Source organism: Cynoglossus semilaevis, chromosome 1 (assembly GCF_000523025.1).
Source record: "Cynoglossus semilaevis isolate Cse_v1.0 chromosome 1, Cse_v1.0, whole genome shotgun sequence".
In the NCBI taxonomy this organism is placed as follows: Eukaryota; Metazoa; Chordata; class Actinopteri; order Pleuronectiformes; family Cynoglossidae; genus Cynoglossus; species Cynoglossus semilaevis.
In genome coordinates, this window is record NC_024307.1 from 4,513,685 (window position 1) to 4,533,681 (window position 19,997).

General features: G+C 41.0%; 1 protein-coding gene across 1 annotated transcript; it reads right to left on the minus strand.

The window, feature by feature from the left end:
- Nucleotides 1–18: 18 nt before the first annotated feature.
- On the minus strand, nt 19–18,784 carry LOC103392837 (ryanodine receptor 3-like). The gene is made up of 30 exons (XM_008329614.2): nt 18,735–18,784; nt 18,527–18,635; nt 17,690–17,810; nt 15,576–15,745; nt 15,267–15,487; nt 14,346–14,436; nt 13,610–13,750; nt 12,488–12,651; nt 12,251–12,329; nt 11,253–11,342; nt 11,029–11,175; nt 10,850–10,912; nt 10,668–10,743; nt 10,460–10,583; nt 9,353–9,468; nt 9,194–9,261; nt 8,989–9,110; nt 8,793–8,842; nt 8,512–8,572; nt 7,386–7,624; nt 6,317–6,398; nt 6,100–6,230; nt 5,696–6,019; nt 4,880–5,120; nt 4,478–4,565; nt 4,227–4,319; nt 2,176–2,346; nt 512–571; nt 290–424; nt 19–195 (listed from the first exon to the last, which is right to left on the minus strand). Exons 1-30 carry the CDS (start codon nt 18,782–18,784, stop codon nt 19–21), a joined length of 3,804 nt encoding a protein of 1,267 aa, XP_008327836.2.
- Nucleotides 18,785–19,997: the final 1,213 nt, after the last annotated feature.

The window sequence follows — 19,997 nt, forward strand, 5'->3', positions numbered from 1 at the left end:
TGTTGTTGTTGTTGTTGTTTATCCATGAACCCAGCAGACTTCGTGTTGAGTGTTATTTAAACGAAGCAGTTGTGTTGCGTACCTTGGTAGATTATAAAGTGGAGCCATGCGGAAACAGGCCACCACGGCTCTCTTCCTCTGTTTGGACAACAGTTTCTGCCAAACACACTTTTTGGACCTGAGCGGCTGCTCCACCTGAGAAGTTAAAAAAAAACTTTCAGTGAAACCATAGAACGTTCAACTGCCAATTTGTCAGAGACAAAGCGACGTGTATCTCTGAAGTCCCGACCTGCTCCAGGTTGAAAACCGCAGCCGAGATCCGCTGGATGCGGTCCACCACTCGCTCCGGGTCTGGAGGGCCTTCGGTCCTCGTTGCTATGTCCTTGTACAGGTTCAGCTGCCACCTGACTGCAGGGTCCTCTGACTGGGGGAGGGTTAGTGTTACAGAGTATTTCAAAGACCGGTCTACAGGAAGTGGCAGTGACAGTAATTACCACCTGGACAAACTCACCTTCTCTCTGAGGTGCAGGTTTTGGCGGATGTGATCTTTGACCTCATCATCTGTGTCTTTCTGTTCAGCAGCAGGAAACAAAGGGTTAAGATGAGACGGGGCTTAACTTCAAACTTCAAAACTTAAACTAAAGAATGCAGTTTTCATAATTTACTTTAAGTTGTCATTATATGTACAAGGAGATAAAGATGTTGGCTGCTGCAAGAATTAATACCTCTGAAAAAAGATGAACAGTTTGTGTCTCACTTGTATATTTATATTTACAATTGTAACAATTAGATTATTTGCAAACATGTAGTAAGATTAATTAAAATTAAATTTAAATTAAATAAATAAATAAAAACCCTTTGGTTGATGCTCCTTTTGCCAAATCTGGTCTGGGTTTGCCATACGGAGAAAAAAAAAAGCATCGACCAAAGGCTTCTTTTGTCTTTTGTTTTCTACTAATATGATTCTAAGTGCCGGTGAGCAAGAAATTACAATTGAGACTTTTCAGTTTTATTAGGTTGATGCTCATTTCAAAAGAACAGAGCTATTTGGTCAGATGACATGGAATACTTGTTAAATACTGGGAAAAACTAATTCAAAGTATTTCCCTGCAACTGGACGATCGTTAGCCTGAGTGTTCTACAGTCCAGTCCAGTCCAGTCCAGTCCAGTTTAGTCCAGTCCAGTCCAGTCCAGTCCAGTTTAGTCCAGTCCAGTCCAGTCCAGTCCAGTTTAGTCCAGTCCAGTCCAGTCCAGTCCAGTTTAGTCCAGTCCAGTCCAGTCCAGTCCAGTTTAGTCCAGTCCAGTCCAGTCCAGTCCAGTTTAGTCCAGTCCAGTCCAGTCCAGTCCAGTTCAGTCCAGTCCAGTCCAGTGACCACAAACTCTTCATCTCAGGTTTTCCACAGACAGAGATATTAATTCAACTTGCAAAACCGCAGCCATTGATATCCTTACTCTCTAAATGAGCTAAATCGAACGTGAACGTGGCAGTGGTCCAGTGGTAAATTTGTCTCCCTCCTGGGGTTTTTTTCAAGGCACTGCAGAAATCTATTAATTCTCACAAATTGAATTAAGTTTGTCAGAAAAACAAGACTCTGGAAGTCACTCACTACTTGTTTAACCAATAAAGTGCAGCATAAACTCCTGTATAACACAATAATAATAATAATTATAATTATTATTATTATTATCATCATTATTATTAATAATAATTATTATTATTATATTACTAATAATATAATAATTATTATTATATTATATTATTATTAATACTATTATTATTGTTATATTATTATTATTATTATTATTATTATTATTATTATTATTATTATTATTGAGTGGCGCTGTGGCCCAGAGGTAATGTCTCTGTCATTGGTGTGGAACCCCAGGGTTCACCTCCGGGCCATGATCCAATCCCGGTTAGGGCGGTTGGTACCTTCCAGTGGACTCACCACCCACAGGAAGGTGCAGTGTGATTTGGGTGGAGGTCGTGGAGACTGCTGCCCCCGTGACCCGGTAACGGATAAGCGGATGACGATGGATGGTTGGATTTGTGTGTGTTTGGTAACTCGGGGAATCGAACCCAGGACTACCTGCTCTCTGCTCCACTGCTCTATAGAATCAAAAGATTCACGTCCTACGTGTTGGCAGTGCGACGTGCCGTGGAAGCGTTCTCACCAGCAGGTAGCGGGTCTTGGACAGAGATATGAGCTCCTGATCGCCCGGGGTGCACATGTTGAGGCCGATGGGCAGCATCTTCTTCAGAGCAGCCACGATCAGCGAGGTCTGGATGGAGTAGAACTCACCACGTCGTTTCTTGTGCTTCCTCTCCTGGTCTTGTCCCCCCGACTGAAGACGTGACAGGACAATAAACACATCAGTTACAGTGTACTGTAATAAGCTGCTGTTTTTTTTTTTTTCACTCTTGCTGTGATTAATCTTCCCATGAAGCACCGCCTTCCGACATTTACACACATTAGAGTTTTCATTAAGTAACTGTGATGTATATGAACAAAAACCAGGGGGAGAGACTGCGGCACGAACAGAGACCAGCCTGACTTCAGCTGGGACTTGATATGAAACGGTGAGTGACTGGGTTAAAATAACAGTGTTTCACCTGCAGAGGACGAAACGCCCTCTAGAGCTGAAGAGAAGCAGCTGTCGCAGAGAAAACGCCTCATCTACATATTCATGTGGATTCATACACAGACTTCACCGTCACATATCATACTGTACACAGCTTGAGGTAACTGTTACTGTGAAGTACTGAATACATACAGTATACAGAAAATGTAGTTCATCTTAAGATTATTTAAAAAAAAAAATGTCATTATTATAGCATGGAGCTGATTGAGGAATTTTAAATCGCTGATAATCAACAGGCGGCTCGTGGGCTTTTTTAAATGTCATTATTATAGCATGAAGCTGATTAAGGAATTTTAAATCACTGATAATCAACAGGCGGCTCGTGGGCCAAATCTGGACCACCGGACCATCCATTCCAATCGTGCCTGGAACTGGATTCCAAAGTAAACATTAAGGTCATGGGAAGCTGCTGGCACAGTGAAAACAGCTCATTTGCATATTTATTATGTGAATGAATAAACAGCCGTCACCGTCATATATCACAGGGTTCACAGCTGGAAGTAACTGTTGGACAAATATCTCATCTAGAAACTATTTGAAAAAAAAAATTTATAAATTATTGCAGCAGGAGGCTGATTAAGGAATTTTAAGACGGTGGTTACCAACTGGCGGGTCGTGGCCCAGATTCAGCCCACCTAACCATGCAATCGACTGGATTACAAGATAAACATTTGATTTTGTTTTATTTAAATGTCCGGCCCCTAAGATGTTTGTCCAAAAACATTTTGTCCCTCTGAGAACTTTAGGTTTTAAGTCAATAGTAGAGGCTTTGTCGCAGTGTTTTTATTTGAAGTACTTACATGACATTTGGTGTTTACCCAGTACTGCTTTGCACAGTTTTTATCCTCAATATTCCTTCTGTCCTCAGCGACTCAAACAGCAGTCTTTACTTGATCATTTGATGTGTTTTCATTCAAATTAAACGAGGAAAGGCCTCAGTTTCCTGGCTTCCCAAGACAAATATTCTAAGACTTCAAAAAATGTTTTTACTTGGAAAAAGAACCAAAATATTTCTCTTTATAGCCTTCACCTAAGTCTAGCAGTGTTTCCACCAAAACATTTCCTCGTTGTAGAATTCTGGGGGAGCTCTTTTCAAACGGGACTATCTAAGGACTCAAACAGAGTCGGCTTCAAATCTAAGTTTTTAGATGGAGTTAGATCAATTTGTTTTTTTGCAAAGTTCTGTCAATTTTATTTCAAGTTTGGATTTAAGTTACTTTGATGATGATCAACACTGATTATTTTTGAGGGAACAAAAGCTGAACAAAAATCAAATGATAAAACTAGTCAAAGACGCCTGAGAGACATGTCTGAATGTTAGAGTCTGAAATTTAACTGGACTCACCCTTTTATGTGATAATCACAATATCAAAAGGAGCAGAATGAGAATTCAAACAATAAATGAAACGTCATGTGACATACAATAACATGGGTGAGGAAAGGCTAACGTTTACGGCTAACATTTAAAGTCTTTATTTGTGGGATGCACTACAGCGACAACAATCTGCTCCTCGTTAAAGTTCCATCATGAGGAGATGAGGCAGATGGTGATGACAGCTAATCTAAAGACATAAAACACCTACCTTTGACATCTTGGTTTTATTATCCCCAGTCAGGAAGGACAGGTTGTTAATTTCATTTTGAACCACAAAGTTCTGCTCCTCTCTTTTAAAGTTCTGGCCAAAAAAATAAATAAAGCAAAAAAACATAAAAGGATTTTGTCAATAGAGGTGGAAGATTTTTTTTTTTTTATCTTGTGTTTGTAGAACATTAAGCAGAAAATAGTTTTTTTTTTATCTCGTGTTTGTAGAACATTAAGCAGAAAATAACTTACATGTGACTTGCACCAAAGAATAAAAATTTCAGCAACCATTCTGAAGAGCTCATTGGAGTCGGCATCCGGTTCTTTTAACCACCTGGACCTGCGGTGACACAGAAAGAAAAAAAGAAAAGAAAATGAAGACATGTACGACAATGTGTCAAACTCAAGGCCCGTGGGCCGACTGTGGCCCACCACATCAATTTATGTGGCCCACCAGAGCGTATCGTGCATCTTCGTAAAAGTCGAGTCTTTACTCGTGAGTAATTGACAATTTTCCTTTTTTTAAAAAAAAATCCAATTCTAATCAAGATTTGTGTTTTGGTAAACAAATGTAAATATATTTGTTTACCAAAAGACAAATCTCCCTCAAAGTACATTGATTTTGTGGCCCACGACAAGGACTCAGAGTCTGACCTGTTGTTGTCCACGTAGCGGATGAGCATGGGATAAAAGGCGTAGAGGTCCCTGCAGAGGACGGCAAACTCGTCCAGGATGAGCAGCTCCGCCTCCTGGGTGTCTCCCTTGCTGTCTGCCTTCAGCAGCTCCTCCTCAGCCACCACCTTCACCGTCTTCTTCTTCAGCTTCTCCAGCGTGGGCAGGAAGTGGCTCTTCAGCAGGTCAGCGCGGGCCTTGCTGATGATGGGCTGCACGTACACTGAGCCGTGAGAAAAGATCGTCTTTTAATCACGTCCGTTTAAATGGGATTAAAATATGCAGAAGGACCGGACGTGAATCTTTATTTTATTAGGAATTTCAGTGGAACGTTCCCCCGTTTTCAACCATTTCCACAAGACAAGACATCATTTTTTTTACGTTGAACTATATTTTTAGAGGAAAATATTGTAAGTCATCAGAATAACAAGCATCAAACGAATGCAGTGGTGTCAAACATACGGCCCGCGGGCCAAAAGTGGCCCTCTAGGGTGTTCAATCCGGCCAACTTGGTGAGTTTTGAAATTAAAAAAAAATATTTGAACACTTTATGTTCAGAATATTTTTTTTAAATAATGTTATTTCATTAAATATACATAAATAATAATAATAATAAATATCTAATATACTTGTACTTCGTGGTGCAACAAGACCTGGGATTTGGGAACTAGGAGGTATTAAAATCAGAGCCCTCTAGTGGCAGGCAGTTGAAATGGAAAAATACGGCTGATAAAAAGGTCTGAAAGATAAAAATATTTTGAAAGATTTATACCAGTTTGTCTTACAGACTGTACCCACCTGCAATCCTTTTCATCCAGGAGGCTTCATCAATGCCCAGGTTGTTGTTGAGGATCTTCAGGATGTTGCCAAGAATGAGGCTCAGGTGCTCTGAGGTGACGGTGGTGCAGCAGACACTGCCCCCGCTGGCTGGCTGGTTCTCCGGCCCCCTCTCCCACCAGTAGGAGAGATAGTTGCAGAGCATGGGCAGCACCACCTCGATCACATGAGGCATCTCTGTGTACCTGGCTCCAGACTCGGCCATGTCGTTGATGTCCTTCATCAGGCCGTCCAGCCACGGCATCGCCGGACATATCTGCTCCACCGAGTCAGGGATGCCGAGGACTGACACGAACAACACAGAGCGTTTGTATGAGTGACTCCAACAATGGTAAGGTTGTACAGTTACGGTAGCGGTGACTCACTGGCTCGTTCTCGGGCACTTTTTGTGTTAAAGACTGAACAGGGGTTGTACATGTTGAGCAGTGGCTCCAGGAACGCCACCGGCATGGCACCAGCCAGGGTGGCCAGACACTGTCCAAGAGCTGGCAGCTGTCTGAGAGACACAACAGAGTGATGATGATGATGATGATGACCTTCAGTGTAGATACAACATTCACTCTAACGTGTAAGAACAGATACCTCTCCACGTAGATGTTTTTGCCCGTGCCCAGTGCATACAGACTGGTCAGGATCCGATAGCAGGACACCTGGACATCATCCACTGGAATAAAAAAAAAAAAAGAATGAGTTTATGTTTGTCTTGTACCATAGCCATCATAATGTACCAAAGATGTAGCACACAAACTGGATTTGTATGTGTAATCTACATGGTGCTGGAAAGACTCACATGGTTTGTCTATAGCAGGGGTCACCAACTACAGTATATTGGTGGAAGGGTCACATTGGTGGCCAGAGTAAAAATCACATTTTTGTTTAACATTATGACAGTGGAACCTTAACAGAAAAAAAATGAATCCGTTCCAGACTTCTTAGAACTTAGAATTAACTTATTACGTATTTTTATTATTTTACATTTCTAGTTTTTTGCTTTTTTCAATTTTTTTAATGAGCACCACGCTCATATTTATTGACAATTTTTTTACTTTTCTACTATTTTCAATTTTTTTTTATTGAGCACCACACTCTTCAATTTCATGCCTTATTTCCATGGTCATCATGCGTTTCTTCTTCTCTCCACCATCCTCACCACTCACTCTCTTAGGACTCATCACTATTATGAAGAATAATGCACAAAATAGAGAGATGAAAGTCGACGAAGTGAACGAGTGAAGCGGCGTCGGCTCAAACACCTAGCGTCGGTGTCTGTAAGTGCACTTATATCTCAAATCTTTACTCGTATTTCGGAGCAAAGATTTGCTCAAAAGCTTGCTCGTATCTCGAAATATGCATGTCGCATGTCGAGGTTCCACTGTATTTGATTTTTAACTTGGAATCAAGTCATTGGCCCAGGGACCACCAGTTGATGATCACTGGTCTATAGATTCCATGTGGCCCACACCCACACAACTATGTTGTCATTTTCCTGCCTGCACACCATGTGGCCCACACCATGTGTCAATGCTGTGTCATCAACTCTAAGCCGTGTCTCTTATGCAGGTAGACCAAGACGTCTTATATCACTTGACCATGTGGGATTCAGGAATCACGGACGACCAAACTATGTTGTCATTTTCCTGCCTGCACTCACACAGCAGGTCGACTCCAAAGTGGTGCTGGGTGATGTGTTCGAAGAGAGCAGTTAGGATGGGGAGCAGCGCCACCGTGGTGTAGTTAATATTCTGCGACACCCCTTTCATCTGCGAGCGGGAGTGAGTGAACTTCCCCAATTTCAGGTTCTCGAAGGTTTTCTCCAGATCCTCCGCGGCGTTCTCAAAGAAGGTCCGCAGCCCCACTCTGGCCATTTCTGAGCCCGACTTCATCACTGTCCTGTAGGTGGAGAGGAGGGGTGTTAGAAAAACAACATTTCCAGTAACCTTAAAGGAACACAGAGGACATTTCTGTCACCGTATGCTAACATATGCTAACACACAACTCGTCCGGTCTCCCAGTCGATGAAGGTTCACGTCAATAAATATGACACATGAGTGACTCCCCCGCAGTAACACCTCCACAGGAGTGATTTATTCAAAACCTGCACAACAGCATGCACTAATATAATTAGCCTTTCTGTACAGCATCCCATACTACAGCTGAAATAATGGAAGGTTGTAATATCCTGATGTGTCCTAGCAGAAAGGTGACATAACGGATGCTGTTAGCATGGGCTACAGTTCCGTGGTACCAACAGTACCAACCAAATATAAGCTGTAAAACAGTTCTGCAGTTATAACAGCCTTTTAACACTAGCCCTGTTTATTGTTCATTTAAATGTCAAATGTGTGCAACCCCGGGTGTACGCCAGCTGCCACTAGGGGGTGCATGAGATAAAAAATGTGATGCTTTTTATGTGGGATTTTTCCACATGTAAATAAACATTTCCTAAAATTTTAAATAAAAAGTGGACATTTTAACAATTCCCAGAGGAACCACATGCTTGGCGCTTGCTAGGGGCAGCCTGTTAACAGCATATCTGTTGCTAACACAACAATTTCCCAAATATGGGATCAATATAGTACACATTTATTTTATTTATTTATTACATGTGTGTGTATTCTAGTCATTTTGAGAGTTTAAACATGATACCGTATGAAAAACCGTAAGAAAAATTATATATGTGTGTCAAATATCTGACTGACAATAAGGTATATTAATAATAAGGTACATATTTTAATGTAATCAAAAAAAAATACATTTGCATTCATATTAGGACTGACCTTGTGTCCAGAGTGTGAGCCAGTATATGGAGACAGCTCACCATGGTCATAGAGTCACTGCCTATAAGAAACCAAACACAACAGCACTGATTATAGTGTGAATGTGATGTACAAACCATTAAAATATAGCATTTATAAGTCTACTTTTTTGCCTCCAAAATCATATATATTTATATATACATTCCACTTTCGTTTGCGTTAATTTGTCAGTTCAGCAGTACATTCATCCGCACACACACACAAACACAGTCAAATGCTTTAGTGGTCGATAGCCTTCTTACCAAAGAGTGAAATCCTATGTCTGACAAGAGCTGCCAGTTTACAAAACAGGCTGAAGGTGAAGGTTAGAGAAGAGGAAAATTTAGGAAAATGTGTTAATTGTGTAGAAGACTTAGCATGAAGAAAGTTTAGGATAGAAATTTATAAAAAAAAAAAAACATAAATACATAAAACGCTGCATCACACGTTATTATCTACCTGCTGACCATTTCCTTCTCCTTGTTGGAAGCGTAGCCACTGCTGCTCAGGTTTTTGCTGGGAGATGAGAGGAAGTAGAGAGAGTGGTTCTTGAAGTACTGATCGATGAGAGGAAGAAGAACCTGGAAGTACACGTGAATAATTATAAGACAGGACCGGGATGGAGTCTGTCCTCACAGGACTGTAGCTGTAGATTCGTTGGTACCTTAGCGAAGAACTTTATTTCTTGTTCATGTGGGGATCGATCCGTTTTCCCACTGGCGGCCATGGCCTCTGTATTCAAAACACAGAAGCACATTTTATCCTACGAATATAAATGGGTGATAAAAAATTCATACCACTTTGGTGTGTACCGTCGTCGTACCTAAATGTGCGATGAACTCCTGAGCTGAGTCGACGTACTTGAGAAGTTTCTTGAGGAACCTATAGGCAAACCTCTTCTCCATGGATGAAGAATCCTGCTCTAGGTCCTTCAAACCTCTGCAGCGCGAGAAGATAATGGGTTAAAGTTAACGTAGTAGCACAGTGTATGACTACTACTGAAACAGACTTGTTAAAATACTTAAGTATTTTCTCTTTAATCCATTTGTTTAACATATTTCTGGGTGAAAATGTTTACAATAAAACTCAACATAATAAGAGAAAAAAACGCAGTAACTATTAGGGTGGATGGGCAGGATTAGGCAGAGGCTAACAGTTTTATTATCCTACAGTAATCCTATTTTGTACAGTGGAATGAATTTTTTCCATCTTTTTAAATTAGTTTTTTTATTTATTTGCTTGTTTGTTTGTGGTTTGTTAGAAAAACTGTGTGTATATAAGGTTTTAGGGGGAAAATTACAGTACTATCAACTTGTTCTGTCCTGCTGTGATTAATAGCTGGCTCCGTTGTGTCAGTTACTGTACACGTAGTGTACCGTAGCGTTCGGTATAATTCCCTCGAGGAACGAACGACACGAGTGGCTTTCGAGATAAGTTTAATTGGAACTCCTTCCATATCCACCGTGAAAACTCGTTAGCTGTGTGCCGTGTTACGGAGGAATTATCTCTAACCTTCAATTTCTTCACATAAAAATCTGCAAACACTTTAATTGTTGTCTTAACTTCCCATCTTTTTCTATCGCTCCGCCGAACAGAGCAACGGAACTACGCATTCAAAATAAAAGTCCTGATTTCAAAATAAAAGTCGACAGCTCTCTTAAATATACAAAAAAACAAAACAAAAACAAACAATGATATATTATTAGCGAAATATAGTATATGCTGTAAATATTTTTGAAACAATGCTAGTATTCATAGATAAATGTATTAATTGTTCTGCTTGAAAACTGGATGAATAGGATTGTACAGTATTTGAATATTCGTGTCGACACCTAAACACATTACAGTACAGGTGGGAAAAGTTAGGAGTCTGTGCATTTTTTCTGCAGTAGATAAAATGATAATGTATTCATTGGCACGCTGTTTTGACCTTGTTATGCTGTAGCCATTGATTTGCAGGAAGCGGAAAAGGTCCTGGGCCTTCTCTCGATCTCGGGCCTTCTCCTTAGCTGTCAACGTGTCGTAGGGCACCAACAGAGGGTGTGTTCCCCCACCTAAAGGCACACACAGCTCTGTATCCAGGCAGGCCAAAGTGCCATACACTTAATCACTTTTAACGACCCTAATTTGCAATTCACCTCTGCTTCCAAGGTCACTCTTCTTCTTCTTGGCCCAGATGTTGTGGTAATTTTCTGCCACAACCTCCACCATCCCCTGGGACCAGAGAGAAAAGAGCTGAACTCAGAATCTCAGCTGCATTACTAATGAACACTGAGAAAATGATGAAGTTTCTCTACAATTCACAGAAAAAAAAAATCACCTGTAATTCCCTGGACAGAACCACAGTGCTGGTGTCTATTGGGCTGGGATTGAATCCATTTGTCTGCGATAGAAGATTTAACAAAACACAGTCCGTATTTACAAGCACCAGTTAGACTGATTACACCCGTGTATAACACAACAAAAATACTGTTCTTGAAGTGAAGTCTTCATTTGTACCTGCGAGGCCTGGGATATCTTTCTCATTTTCTCGTTCTCCCTCTGTTGAGACATGCTCTCTCCATCTTTGGTCCTGTCGATGGACCAGCCCATCGCCAGCATACTCTTGAGAGACTCTCTAATTGGCCACTTGTAGACCTCCTTCTCCTGGAACACACAAACAGGGAAGAAGGGGTGAGTCGAGATGCCTCCCATTCCTCCCAAATGTCTCCCTGGACACACACCTTCTCTGTCAGGCCTTTGTAGGTTCTGAGCTGGGGGTGAGTTTTGGCCTTCTCATCAACACAGTCTCCATACTTCCATCCCAACAGCACCTGAGGAACAGACAGAGGTTTATTCAACACAAACCTCGTAGCCCACAGACACACAGGTTTATTCAACACAAACCTCGTAGCCTTAGGAGGTAGCTGCTGAAGGGTTTGAAAATTTCGGAGTAAGAATTCAGTTAGCATAAGACAGTAAGGTTTGTAAACAGAGATTTCCGATATTAACTTTTTGCCGATTCCAATATCAACCAATACCAATATAGCAGGGTAATAGTGGCCCTGGTGGTTGAGGAAGTTAAGTGTCGCCTGTTCACTAAGGTGAAGGGTTAAAGCAGTGTTTCTTAATAATTTTTCCCATGCCCCCCCCTACTATTAAGGACCTAACATATATTATGTTTATCTGTACAAACCACCGTATGAGTCGTTGGCACCAGCATTCTGCATACAATCCACTGATTGTTGAAATAGATAGATAAAATGAGCTGCAATGCTGCCATCTAGTGACTTTCACTTTCATATGCAGCTGTTTTTCCCCAAATCTATTTTTTGGGGCACATATCATTTGATGAAACCCAAGCATTGCATTATCGTTTTTCATTATGGGGGGAAACACCGATAAAGATTTTTACGGATAATACGCAAATTAGGCTAAAATTGGGGCGACATCTCTATTTGTAAATGTAATTTTGCTGTGATTTTTGCTTTTTTTTTTCTTCAAACACAACAAACTGGTCGACACAAAGGAGAGCAGATCCTGGTGCTCAGTCGCTGGAACATTTTTGTTAGCATGACGGCTAACAGTAAAAAAAGAAGAGCTCTCATACTGGAGAGAAAAAACAGCAACAGTGACCATGATTTTAGTTTTTTTTTTTTTTTACTTTGTGTCAGGCTTAAAAAAAGTATTTATACAAATACAGCCACATTAACACTCCTGCTGGACAGCGGCCTGGTGGTACCTTCTCTGCAGACCATTTCTCGTGGGAATGCTCAGCATATTTGTTGGCAAAGTGTTCCAGCTTCTCTGGCAGAGCAATGCTGTGAAGAGAGAGAGAGAAAAAGAGAGGGAGAGAGTCTGACAACTTGTCAGCATATGCAAATGTGAGTTATTTATTTCATCAACAGCCATGCATATTTAGCCAGTGTTGAACTATGTGTGGTTTTTCTCCCAGTATTGCGTCCACAGCTTGGCGTACTTAGCGGTGTTGATTGGTTTGGGATCAAAATTGCCCTGAGCGTCAACTGACACAGGTTTCTCCACAGTCGTACTAATGGAGGCATCTACGTAGTCGGGCGGCAGAGCTCCAGCAATGGCACTGAGGCAAGGCATGGCCATCTTAAACAACTCTGCGTCGTATTTCTGCAGAGGATGAGACGACAATGGCACAGGGTTCAATGAAAACAGAAATTTTCCTAAATTCTAACCACGTTTCTGCAACTGAGGAAGAAACTGTAATAAAGAATCATTCTAGAACACGTTTAAAACTCAAGGCCCGCGGGCCAAATGCAGCCCACCATGTCATCTTGTGTGACCTGCAGGAGCTTAAAAAGCATTTAAATGCCTTTTAATGAAGTCTATGCCACATTTGTCAAACCCTCGGCCCGTGGGCCGAACAAGGACCAAGCAGCATCACCTCATCAACGGGCCGAACATGGTCTACTGAGTCATTCTGTTTGACCCGCAACTCTTAATAAAGTCTATGCTGCTCACTATGCTCATCATGATGATGAGAGGTGTGTTCAAGGACCAAGCAGCATCACCTCATCAACTTCACCCAAAACCTGACTCTTACAGTATAGTTGATTGATGCTTTGAATGTGAGTTTATTAATTCTTTTTTTTTTTGTTACACAGAGCACTGCAGAACATTCATAACTTGAATAAATATAAATAACGAATTGCAGAACCATCAATTAATATGTTATTACACAGAGCACTGCAGAACATTATTCGAAACTTGAATCAATAATAACGAATTGCAGAACCATCAATTAATATGTTATGGATGATGCTGTACCATGTGATAATTAATTTGACATCACTGACCTAGAAGCTGCAAAAGGCTGCAGTAGTGGCTCTGGATTGGTGAGACATTGGTACTTTCAGGTCAGGCCTTATCATTAGCATTAAACATGTGCTAATACTAGTTCTGTGCATACATCCATATTAATAAAAATATTGGGTGAAATCTGTTTAAAAAATATCAAATTTTTAGAGAACGTCTTGACCACAGGGCTCAGCGACAGACCTGTTAATAATGTAAAAACTGCATGATGAAAAAAAAAAAAAAAAAGAATCCATCATTAATTCATCCTCACCCTCTGGGACAGAGAGTCAAACACTCCCCAGAAGATTTTCTTAGTGAGCAGTAATTCATCTTCAGACGCTGTGCCGTAGCTGCCCCATCCCGACGGGAGGCAGTAGAACTTCCAGTTCTGCTCATAGTGGTTGGTTAGCAGCTGGAGGAGACAACAGAAGCAGAAGGTCAAAGGTCTTTAAAAAAAACAAAACAGACAGACTTTGGTAGAGAGAGGACTCTCAACAGTGTTCCAGTAACAGACAAACACCTGCAGCCTGAGAATTCAGCACAAACACAGGACTTCAGTTCATCCACACTCAGCAAAAAAAAACCAAACCTAAATATGTACATAAAAGTGTGTCAACCGCAGGGCACAGCCAATCACAATCTATTACGTCGGCATTATGTCTCTGCCGAGGGGCCAGAGAGAGATGGAGAACCGGAGTGGAACCGGCAGCTGTGTAATCACACAGTCGTACACTTGGTCTGCCTGTTTTCACTTCTATAACAGTGGATGATTAACACCACAGGTACACCTGTGTGTGTGTGTGTGTGTGTGTGTGTGTGTGGTAAGCTGGTGATGCCCCCCCCCCACGAGCTGACAATCAAATAAAAGGTTAAAGTATGAGCAGCCACACAGAAACACACCACTGTATCCAATTGAAAAAAAAAAACTGATAAAATAAAAACACTGCGAGGTCACAGCGACTCAGTGATAGAGGGAGTTTTAAAGAGATAAAGGAACCGTGGCCCACCCTGAGAGGCATTTTGCAGTATTCGGTCAGCAGTGGTACATCAAAGACGAGGCGGTGCAAGAGTTGTTGCAGCATCGAAGGTCGGAGGTGTCTGCAGAATAAGATGAAAGCAGGATAAGAGCGCTGCAGTCCAGGTCTAACTTCAAAAACAAAAAACAAAAAAAAACGTCCAAACACTTTGGTCTGATTTTACTCTGACGGTTTATATTCAATAAAACAGGAGTTTTCAAACTGGGTGAACGTGAGCCGACAGCCTGACAGCCTGCCCTGACCCACACACCACCCTCCTCTGTGTGCTCCTGGCTAGGGACAATGTAAGGATGTCCGATATTAACTTTTTGCCGATATCCAATATGACGATATTCAAACACGATATCCAAACACTTAATTTCCAAATACAATATCAACCGATATCGATATAGGCCTGGTAATATTTATTTCTTTATCTGTACAATCCACTGTATGAGTATGAGATTAATTAAAGGAGGTGCAATGCTGCCATCTAGTGACTTTCACTTTAATATACAGTCGTTTATCCCCAAAACTATTTTTAGGGCAAACATCATTTGGTGAAACTCAGGCGTTGCATTATCGGGTTTTTTATTATCGACTGAAATCCCAATTACGATTCTTACAGATATTACGATATTATATTACTATGCTATATATGGGTCGGCCGATATTATCGGACATCCTTACTCCTGGCAATGATGAGTTTCAATAACAACTGAAACAATGTATTTGAAAACATTTCATTTTCACAATATTTTAAAAAAGTACATTCATAAACCATTATTTGCAACACCAAATAATTTCTCCTCATGCAGACCCTCCGTGACTCTTTGGCGCCACCCCCAGGGGTTCTCACGAAGGTGACTACCACCCCCTGGTGCTGTATCACAGATTGACTCTGCTGCTTACTTGCAGACAGCTAACAAGCACTCCTCGATGGCGTCTCTCTGGGCTTTGGTGAGCGATCGACCCTTGGAGAGGCGGTAGATGGTGTGAAGGGTGGAGTCGATGAGGGTGGCGTAGTGCTCAGTGCCCGCAAACAGAGGAGCGCAGCGGGTGAGGAGAGGTAGCATGGCCGAGCCGATGTAGCGGTTCATGGCCAAGGCGGTCTCTGTAGTACACAGGACTTCCTGTAGACGGATGAGTGTTCATGTCCAGACAAGTTCATGGAACAGCGAGGATTATCTTGACTGTGCTGTAATGATAAACTCCACCCACCGTGTCCAGAGAGGTAGCAGCCTTCAGGTCGGACAGGAAGCCCACTTCGAGCAGGTGAAGCAGAAAGCTCTGGTCTTCAATACCATAGACCCTGTCCAGAAACAGGACCATGGGGGCCTTGTGGTCAGGACAGAAGCAGGCGGACATGTCCGGCTCAGTCATCGACCCATCTGAGGGACAGGAAATGAAACTCACAGAAAAAAAAACACAGAAATCCCTCTTGGAGTTGACCACTACGGATACTGTTGCCACAGTGAGAAAAAAAAAAGGCTCACTATGACGTAATTACAGAATAACCTTCACGTTATTTCGTGATAAGTTTTACGTTATTTTGTATTAACTTTCACGTAATTACGTAATAACTTTCACGTTATTTCTTCATAACTTTCACTGTATTTCGTGTTAACATTATTTCGCGATAACTTTCACGTTATTTCGCAATATCCTTCACGTTATTTCGTGATAAGTTTTACGTTATTTTGTGATAACTTTCACGTTATTTCGCAATATCCTTCACGTTATTTCGTGATAACTTTAACGTTATTTCTTCATAACTTTCACTGTATTACGTGTTAACATTATTTCGCGATAACTTACGCGTAATTACGTGATAACTTTCACAGAATTTTGTGATAATGTTCACGTTATTTAGTGATAACTTCCACTGTATTTTGTGTTAACATTATTTCGCGAGAACTTTCACGTAATTACGTAATAACTTTCACGTTATTTCGCAATAACCTTCACGTTATTTCGTGATAACTTTCACTTTATTTCGTGATAAGTTTTACGTTATTTTGTGATAACTTTCACGTTATTTCTTCATAACGTTCACGTAATTACGTGATAACTTTCACAGAATTTTGTGATATGTTCACATAATTACGTGATAATCTCAACGTAATAACTTTCACTTTATTTCGTGATAACTTTAACGTTATTTCTTCATAACTTTCACGTAATTACGTGATAACTTTCACTGTATTTCGTGATAACATTATTTCGCGATAACTTACGCGTAATTACGTGATAACTTTCACAGAATTTTGTGATAATGTTCACGTTATTTAGTGATAACTTCCACTGTATTTTGTGTTAACATTATTTCGCGATAACTTTCACGTTATTTCGCAATAACCTTCACGTTATTTCGTGATAACTTTCACTTTATTTCGTGATAACTTTAACGTTATTTCTTCATAACTTTCAAGTTATTTAGTGCTAACTTTCACTGTATTTCGTGATAAAATTATTTCGCGATAACTTACGCGTAATTACGTGATAACTTTCACAGAATTTTGTGATAATGTTCACATAATTACGTGATAACCTCAACGTAATAACTTTAACTTTATTTCGTGCTAAGTTTCACGTTATTTCGTGATAACTTTCATGTAATTACGTGATAACTTACACATTATTTCGTGATAATTTTCACGTTATTTAGTGATAACTTCCACTGTATTTTGTGTTAACGTTATTTCGCGATAACTTTCACGTTATTTCGCAATAACCTTCACGTTATTTCGTGATAACTTTCACTTTATTTCATGATAACTTTAACGTTATTTCTTCATAACTTTCAAGTTATTTAGTGCTAACTTTCACTGTATTTTGTGTTAACGTCTCTGTGTGGCAACATTACGCTTCCTTAGACCACGGCACGTACGTCTTCTCATTTGTGGCTGTTCATCAGGCAGAGAGCAGCGGCGGCGGCGGCAGCACGTGAATGAGTTTTTTTCTGGCGTTGGCTTCACTGTTGGACTGGTGACAGAGCCTCACGGCAGCAAATCTAAGAGGCGAGTCTTTCCGTGCTTATGCAGATCAATCAATAAAGCAAGACAGGCTGCTATAGAAATGATCTGACTTACTCGGAGCTATGGGAGTGTGCAGTAAAATGTTGTGCTGATTAAAAGGGCATGAGCGGTGAAGTGAAATCAATAGCCCTGTGTTTTGCTGCGAAGGCACCGTCTCAGGGCCAGTGTAACGACACGTCGACGTGGACCCTCTGGTCTGACACTCTGACTATGACATGGTGGCCTACAGATGTTTCCTGCACTGTTTTTGTTGATTGTTAAGGTAAAAAAAAAATTAAAAAATCGTAACGTCAATACCTTTGTTGATGATAGGCATTCTGAGTGGTATACTGATGATTCCAACCAGGTCTTCAGTTGGTACGAGTGAACGTAGGATGGCGCGAATACGTAGAGCTTCACCTTTGCCCTTGTTGATGAGCTAGAGACAAAAAAATGTTTCAGTTCGAAGATCTAAGAAAATACAATAGAACAACAGAACAATAATCCCCTTAGTTAAGTTTAATAAGGCTTCCACGGAAAAGTGTCGCGTTTGTCTGTGAGAAAGCCACACTCTGTAGTTGTTGGGGGTGTACAGCTCCACAGAACAGCATTTGATTGATCACAAAGACAGGACGTTACCTCACAGGCATCTCCGTTCCTGGAACTGTCTTTGCAGTGCCAGGCAGGCAAAGAAATCTTCCTATTTTGTTTTCCGTTCTTCTCTACTTATTTATGTTAAGACAGGTTGAAACTCAAACAGCTGTTAAACGTTTGCAGCCGTCAGTCAAGATGCGCCGGCTGAGATATTTTTTATTTGAACTTGATTTATATTCATGAAAGTGTTGTTTCAGATTGTGTTTGGCGGTTTTTAAATTATAATTTCTAGAAGAATAATATTTTGTGGAAAAATGGGGTCACAACCCCGGCGTTGAAAAACACTGCGATAGTTTAACTCAGAGTTTCTGTGTGGTTCCTGGCTCAGAGGTGTCTTTGCTCCTCTTACATCCCGGTGACAATCACCTAACTGGTCTTGTGTTTTGATTCAGGTTTAGATTTATGTGAAAAGAAAATGTAGTTATAGCGCCATCTACAGAGGCAAAAAGGAAATGTTGTTGTCACTTTCCTATAATTTAAATTACTGGATAAAGAGCATACATGCATCTCTGGGGCGCAACGTCCCAAAAGGTCAATGAGTGCAGAGTAGAAGGACATGATGGCGTTGCCCATGTGAACCACCTCCTCCTCATCATCGCCATCCGCAGACCTAACAGTGTTAAAGCAGAGAAAAGATTCTAGAAAAGCCGACAGATAGAGACAGCTAGTCTTAAAGGAAACTCGACATCATTGATTCTTGGCGGCTTACACGTCGGAGCTGACTCCCTGCACGGAGCAGGGCAGATCCAAAGAACACATTATTTCGTGATAATTTTCACGTTATTTAGTGATAACTTCCACTGTATTTTGTGTTAACGTTATTTCGCGATAACTTTCACGTTATTTCGCAATAACCTTCACGTTATTTCGTGATAACTTTCACTTTATTTCATGATAACTTTAACGTTATTTCTTCATAACTTTCAAGTTATTTAGTGCTAACTTTCACTGTATTTTGTGTTAACGTCTCTGTGTGGCAACATTACGCTTCCTTAGACCACGGCACGTACGTCTTCTCATTTGTGGCTGTTCATCAGGCAGAGAGCAGCGGCGGCGGCGGCAGCACGTGAATGAGTTTTTTTCTGGCGTTGGCTTCACTGTTGGACTGGTGACAGAGCCTCACGGCAGCAAATCTAAGAGGCGAGTCTTTCCGTGCTTATGCAGATCAATCAATAAAGCAAGACAGGCTGCTATAGAAATGATCTGACTTACTCGGAGCTATGGGAGTGTGCAGTAAAATGTTGTGCTGATTAAAAGGGCATGAGCGGTGAAGTGAAATCAATAGCCCTGTGTTTTGCTGCGAAGGCACCGTCTCAGGGCCAGTGTAACGACACGTCGACGTGGACCCTCTGGTCTGACACTCTGACTATGACATGGTGGCCTACAGATGTTTCCTGCACTGTTTTTGTTGATTGTTAAGGTAAAAAAAAAATTAAAAAATCGTAACGTCAATACCTTTGTTGATGATAGGCATTCTGAGTGGTATACTGATGATTCCAACCAGGTCTTCAGTTGGTACGAGTGAACGTAGGATGGCGCGAATACGTAGAGCTTCACCTTTGCCCTTGTTGATGAGCTAGAGACAAAAAAATGTTTCAGTTCGAAGATCTAAGAAAATACAATAGAACAACAGAACAATAATCCCCTTAGTTAAGTTTAATAAGGCTTCCACGGAAAAGTGTCGCGTTTGTCTGTGAGAAAGCCACACTCTGTAGTTGTTGGGGGTGTACAGCTCCACAGAACAGCATTTGATTGATCACAAAGACAGGACGTTACCTCACAGGCATCTCCGTTCCTGGAACTGTCTTTGCAGTGCCAGGCAGGCAAAGAAATCTTCCTATTTTGTTTTCCGTTCTTCTCTACTTATTTATGTTTAGACAGGTTGAAACTCAAACAGCTGTTAAACGTTTTGCAGCCGTCAATCAAGATACGCCGGCTGAGATATTTTTTATTTGAACTTGATTTATATTCA